Here is a 6,710-nt window from a genome sequence, read left to right on the forward strand (position 1 = left end):
CCCGCTGCTGCAGAGGAGGAGTCGGAAGCGGAGCTGCAGAGCTGGCACCGATGGCTTTTGTAAGCATCTCTCCAGGCTCCGCCGCCGCAGCGCTGCCAGCCTGGCTGGGGGGAGTCAGGAGCAGCCCAGTACCCATGCTGTGCCCTGGCCGGCACCTTGCCCCTGCTGCTGCGGCCACCAGAGCCGTCCCCGCGGGCACAGGCAGGGTGCAGGCAGCCCCAAGAGCTGGCAGGGCTGCCCAGCAGAGAGCAGTGGGTTAGAAAGCAGCAGAATAGGCAAAGTGCCTGTATTTTCCACCCAGCACCTCCCGCAGCCCGGGGCTGGGGTGGGAAACAGGACAGTGGTGTCACCGGCTGTCCCAGGCTGTCACCGCCTGTCCCTCTCCAGGCAAGCTCATGGGAACAGGCAGCAGGGAGTGGGGCAGAGCAAGGGCCAGTTCCCAAAGGTGGCGAGAGGCAGCAAGGTTGGTCCCCTGGGCACATCCCTGCTTGCAGGTGGGAGCGAGGGGACTTGGGGGCTTCTTCTGGGGGGGGTTCCACCAGGGGTGAAAGAGGACCCTGAAGGGAATACAAGACAGCGAGTGGCCCAGGTGTCGGGTACCCAGAAGAGCAGGAGGAGCTGGAAGAAGGGACCATGCCCTGGGATTTGAGCAGACCCCTCCGGGGAGGAATTCCCCATGCATCCCAGATCCTGGAGGGCCGCAGCACCCCAGGGCACCCAGGGGAGGAGGAGTTCTGCCACTATTTCATACGCTGTTGCAAAGAAGCAGACAAAGAGCTGGTGGGGATCCGGGCTGCCACCCTTCAGCCACGCAGGACCAAGTGCTGTTCCAGATAAGGAGTGGTTTTGCTTCGGGGATTTTGGACGGCAGCATTGCCCGGCACTGCAAACACCCAGCTCAGCAGTCTCGGGGGACATGGTGATGCATCCCCATCATGCCACCAGCCCCGCTGTGCTGGCCCTGATGTTTTGTGTGACAGCAGAAGGCAGGGGATCCCCAGGGACGAGGGGACCAACTTGGATCCCTCTCTTGCAGATCTCAGTGACCACCTCCTGGAGGTGGTGGGGCTGGAGGGTGCGATGGAGATGGGGCAGATCTACACAGGGCTGAAGAGTGCTGGGAAGAGACTGGCCCAGTGTTCGTCCGTGACCATCAGGTACTCGTCCCCATCCCAGCTGAGCACCCGACCAGTGGCGGAAGCTGGTGCCCGTGTCACCCCATGTTCCCCCTCTTTGTGCCTTGCAGGACGTCCAAGCTGCTGCCCATGCAGGTGGACGGGGAGCCCTGGATGCAGCCGTCCTGCACCGTGAGTCCCCAGGGAGGGGGCAGCCAGGACAGGCAGGGGCTGGCAGCGGGGCGGGATGGGGCAGGCAGGGGCTGGGCAGTCGCTGCTCCCTGTGCAGTGTGACAAAGCCTCTGGAGTTGGAGGGAGACCCCTGCGCCGGCTGGTGGGTGGGCCACAGAGCCCTGCCACCTCTGACTTCTTGTGCCCATGCCAGCCCTGGCCTTGTGGAAAGCCATGGCAGGAGCTGTGGGAATGGGGACACGCTCATCCCCTGCCAGGCAGGGCACAGCAGCATCCCTTCCCAGGGGGACTGTACTGGGGTCCCCCACCATCCAGCGGGCAGCTTGCCTGGAGGAGAAATCCTCTGCCCATCCTGGTGCTGCCCGGACCTGAGTCCGGAGCTGTTAATCCCATGCAGCAATGCACTGAATGACCCGGCTGGGGGGTGGCAGTGGCCCCGAGCCCCAGTGCTGGGTGCTCCCAGGTCACTCCCCAGGGTCCCCAGGCTGGGAGATGCCCAGGGGCGTTCAGAACCTGGGAGCCCCTTACTGAGCTGGGTTCTTCACTTCTTTTTAGGTCAAAATTACACATAAAAGCCAAGTGCCGATGCTGCTGGGCCCCCCCCAGAAGAGCAGCTTCTTTTTCCTGAAGAGGAGAAACTGAACTCGAGATTAAGCAAGGAGCCGTGCCCCAGAGGCACCCGGCGCCCCGGGCACCCACCTGCTGCAGGGGGGTCCCCAAATCCCTGCTCTGCAGCGGGGAGAGAAAACACCCCCCCAAGCCTCGCAGGGATGATTTGTCCTGGGAAGGAACTGGAGTCTCCTTCCCAACCGCCACAAGCGTCTTCTCCAGCCGGATGGAAGCAGTGGGCGAAGGCAGGCTGCTGCGAGGGGGGTGCGTTCACCGGAGCAGTGCTTGGACTGGGTTTTTCTTCCCTTTATTTAAACACCTCCCCCCTGGCCCGCCCTGGCAGAGCTGCAAATGAACGTGCTCCTGAGAAAATGCCGAGCTTCACTTATTTATTTTTAATCCTCTTGAAGGACACTCGATGTTTTGCTGCACTGGCTTTCTGTCCACCAACCCTTGCACACGGGAGAAGTTATTTATTTTCTTAGCCTAGGGGAGACGGCCTTTGCCGTGCCCTCGACAAGCGCTTCTGGGATGGGTTTTAAGCCTTCGTTGCCAGCCCTGGGAGCCACGAGGTGTGGGGTGGGCTGGGGACAGGCGGTGCCTGGGCTGCGGGGACAAGCACACAAGGAGACTGCATTTTGACGTGCCCACCCTGGGACACCCCCTCACCCCAGCTCTGGGCTTCGTGTTCGTATTTATGTATTTATTTAGCAAACTTTGGGGGTCATCTTTTTATGAGCTTGGCTCGGACACAGACACCGCCTCCCTTCCCTGCTGGCTGTCTCCCCCCGGCTGCACCCACGGCAACTCCTTCCACATGGATTTTCTTCTCTCCTAAAGCCTACCAGTCTCTGCCAGGGGCTGGGGACCCTGGGGACAGATATCCAGAAGTTCTTCTCACATGGAAGTGTCCTCCCACCTTTTTGCACGTCTCCCCGTGTGCTTCACCAGGCCCATGCTCTCCTGGCAGCATCCGGTGCTGCTTCTGATGCTCCTGGATGACTGCAGGGAGCCGGGGGAGCTGCTGCACCTCAGTTTCCACATGGCCAGGTCTCCCCCAGACACCCCAAAGCTGAGGATCTTCACAGATGCTGCTGCCAGCCCCCTGCCAGAGCCCAGCTGGGATCACGGGCAGCTTTTGCTGTCATCACCCACATGTCCCCCACCAGGTGTGTGGGGACAGACCACAGGACATGGCTTCTCTCCAGGATGCGACGGGGACCAGAAAATGGACGAATGCAGGGAGGAGGTGGTGGTCTGGATGTGCACCGTGCTTCACAGCATTCCCAGGAGCCGGGGGTTGGCAGGACTGATCCAGGGGAAGGGGTGCTGGTTGCTTCTGCAGGCACCTGCTGCTTCCTGCAGTGGCCCTGTGTGTGGGGGTGACAGGCTCCCAAATCAGCCCCTGCTCCCAGACAGCTCCCTCCAGTCTGGCAGAAGCCCCTGTGCCGCTGGGAGCAAGCCGGGAGCAGCATGTGCCCCGTGAGTGTTGCTGCAGGCAGGAAAACCACTGCTCATCCCCGCTGTGTTCCTGCCACCCTCTCCTCCCCGGTGGCCCAGCGCCCCATCCCTTCCCATGCTGCAGGTCCCCAGTTGATAGCATCGCCCTGGCAGTGCAGGGGGCACTGCCATCATTATGTTTTAGAGTAAACAGTGAGCTGAAAAGGAGCTGTTGATCACCCAGCCATCGGGTCCCCCTCAGCGCCACTCCAGTGGGCTGCCATGGCTCCCTCTCCTCCTGCCCTCGGCACCAGCGTGGGGCAGGGCGAGGGTGACCCAGGGGAGAGGCGGCTCGCTGCCACGCAACGCCCAGGGCCATGCTCGCTGCAGATCGCTGGCAACAGCCAAGAAGCCGTGAGCCCTGTGCCAGGCAGCAAGCAGGAGTGAGCAGAGGCCTGGCCAGCGGGCGCAGAGGTCGCTGCACCTCACCGGAGCCGTGACCTACACACGTGGGCGTGCTCCACCCGTGGTGCAGAAATCCACCCTCCTCCTCCTTGTCACCCGGGGCAGCTGTTAATGAGTAGCCAGGTGAAAGCATACGGGAGCCAGGGCCAAATAAACCGCAGGCCCTATGAGCCAGCAGCCTCCATTTCCCCAGCAGCAGCTGTGCCTTGCACCCCCGCGCTTGGGGAGGGTGAAAGAAAAAAAACCTCAGCCACCTCCAGAGCCTTGCCGGCAGGCGGGGTGATGGCTTCAGTCTGTGGGATGACAACACATGAGGTCAGCAGCGTTTATAGCAGCAGGTTGGGCTCCATTTCCCTGCCTGCTCGGCCTCCAGCCGGGGTTTTATCCCAGGGCTCTGATTAGAAGGTGCCTGTATGGAATCAGCAATGGTTTTCATGGCAGAGCTGCTCCTTGCACCCGGTCACGGTTTGCTGGGCTCCGGGCAAAGAGCAGTGCTCACATCTCTGCTGCAGTTTGCTGTCGGCGGTGGCAGAGCTGGGGAGAGCAAGCAGGCACCGTGCCCATGCCCGTGCCCAAGGAGCGCTCGTTTGAGCCCAAAGCCGGGGGGAGCACTCGGGGACCCCAGGGCCACCGCCCTGGGCCAGTGGGATGATGACACACCAGCACTGGTCGGCCAAGAGTGGTGGGCTTTGGTAGATAAATCCCCTTCTGATGAGCAATGAGATGGTCCCCGCCACCTCCCCCAGTGGACGCAGCTTCGATCTGCTCCTGTCGAGCCAAAGCCATGGTTCAACAGGCCCAGCAGCTAACGACCTCCTTACTAAAATGGTGCAAAGGTCTCCAGCCCAGGAGGGGACCCGCAGGGGCTGGGACGCCAGCCCAGCTGTCCTCAGCTCCGGGGAGGAATATGCCATGCAGCCGAGGGGCACTTGAGGCTCTGACCCCCCTGTCCCTCTCCGTGTCTCCCAGCTCAGCCCCGTTCGTCCCTCAAAGGCTGCGGGATGGAGCAAGGGCTCCCAAGCACCAGTGCCAGTGCACAAGCACCCTGCCAGGCTGGTGCCATGCTGGGGCTGGGGAACCCCATTCCCCTGGGATACCCAGCCTGGCACCAGCCCTATCCTCCCACTGTGTGTGTGTAGCCGTGGTTGCCTGCATGGAAATGGCGTCCGTAGCGTAGTGCGTGTTGCCGTGTACACCTGGACTGCTGTGGGCTTGCCTCAAATAAAGACGGTGATGAAACACTCAGCTGGTCCTGGGCTTCCCAGATTCCTGGCCAGGCGTGGGGTCCCTACCTCCGGGGACTCCAATGGGCAATGCCCGATTTGGGGGGCCATGGCTGAAGGGGGTTATCAGCGGCAGCGCGATGGAGCAGCATTTGGTGCGAGCTGCAACTAGCTAAATTTGGAGCCTGCAATTTTTTTTTAATTTTTCTTTTTCCTGAGTGGGCTCTAAATTTAGCAGGCACCGGTCACCACCCCCTCCCCCCTCCCAGCCCTGGCTCTCCAGGGGCTTTGGCTCTTTCCAGGGCACCCCTGCAGCCACCCACCCGCCTGCCCCATGGCTGTGCTCAGCTCCCAACACCCCTTCCTGCACTGGGTGGCAGCAGGAGGCCCTGGGGTGCTGAGCAGCCCCTGGCTGGCGCAGGGCTGCAGCCGCCTTGGGTTGCTGGTTGTGCCCAGCTCCATGATGACCCTGCTCATCCCCAGCAGCCTGTCTTGCTCCCCGGCCCAGGTTTTGCCACCTGCCTGCCCCTGTGTCATCTGCTAAATTTACCAGCAGTGATTTAATCCTGGTTGCCTTTGCGCAGAGGGGAAGTGAGAGCCAGCACCTGCGGAGCCCCCCCAGGAGTGTTCCCCAGGTGGCAGGGACACCCCCTGCCCTCTACATGCTCCCCCCCTGCAGCACACAGGCACCCAGTGGGTGGCTGGGCTGGTGGCTCCCCCCCATTTCACCCCAGACATGATGGGAGACAAAGCACCTGCCCTTACCAGTGTCACCCCTGGGGGATGGCAGTGGCCCTGGAGGACTCTGGAAGCCATCAATACCCCAACATTGACAGGGAAATTCCCAGCAGCCGCCCAGAGACACTGGGCAGCTCCCCCAGGACACCTGCGAGCCCACAACCCAAGGCGGATGATTTCAAAATGATCGGGACAACCCCATGCCAACAGGCTTCCTAACCCCTGGGCGCCTTCCCAGGATCCAAGCAGAAGGCTCATCTCCTTCCCAAGCTGCGAAGAGCAGCGTTTAACTGAGCAACCGCCCTTGGTTTTCCCTTCTCCAGCAATAATCTCCCAGCCTCACTCGGCAACAACGCAAGGCCTCCATGCACTTTGTTTATCCCGTGCAACCTGCCGCGTCCTCCACGAGCGGCCACTGGTGAGTCTCCGCGGTGGGTCTCACCACCTTCAGTTACAGATGGGGAAACTGAGGCTCTTGGCAAGAGCAATGCTGAGGGAGAGGGGGGCCTAGCAGGCCCCCAGCAGCGTGGCTCTGTCCTAAACTCAGTCCCAAGCCTCTGAGCCCTTTGCAGTCCTGCAAGGGCTTGTGTCCATGAACCCACTCAGGGGGATCCGTGGCCAGGGCACCCCGAAAGCCCCCGCAAGTGGGAACTATTTTCCCTCTGTCCTCCCCCAAAGAGCCCTTCCCAAAGGCAAACCTCCTACTGCGGGGGAAAGGCTGCAGAGCTGGTGCTCAGGCGTGGGTTAGACCTGGCCTCGCAGGGGGGACCTTGCAACACTGCCCTGCTGGTGCAAAACTGGCTCCCCAGAAAGCAGAGGCCATGGCTGGCATGAAGGGGACCCCACGGCGGGTACAGAGGGGGCCCCATGGCCTGCGGGCCCCAAGCTCCATCCTGCCTGCTGAGCTTGCCGTGGGGTAGGTTCATGG

At 62.0% G+C, this 6,710-nt stretch overlaps 2 protein-coding genes across 2 annotated transcripts in view; both read left to right on the plus strand.

The window, feature by feature from the left end:
- Positions 1–1,961, plus strand: part of LOC104131289 (diacylglycerol kinase beta-like) — an 18,019-nt gene extending 16,058 nt beyond the window's left edge. The window contains 3 exon segments of the mRNA XM_009644448.1: positions 1,037–1,157; positions 1,247–1,307; positions 1,863–1,961. Coding sequence (XP_009642743.1) covers positions 1,037–1,157; positions 1,247–1,307; positions 1,863–1,961 — 281 coding nt within the window.
- Positions 1,962–3,638: 1,677 nt separating this feature from the next.
- Positions 3,639–6,710, plus strand: part of LOC104131334 (ETS variant transcription factor 5) — a 15,872-nt gene continuing 12,800 nt past the window's right edge. The window contains 1 exon segment of the mRNA XM_035900061.1: positions 3,639–3,770. Coding sequence (XP_035755954.1) covers positions 3,639–3,770 — 132 coding nt within the window.

This window comes from Egretta garzetta, unplaced genomic scaffold (assembly GCF_000687185.1).
Source record: "Egretta garzetta isolate BGI_Z169 unplaced genomic scaffold, ASM68718v1 scaffold448, whole genome shotgun sequence".
Taxonomy (NCBI): domain Eukaryota; kingdom Metazoa; phylum Chordata; class Aves; order Pelecaniformes; family Ardeidae; genus Egretta; species Egretta garzetta.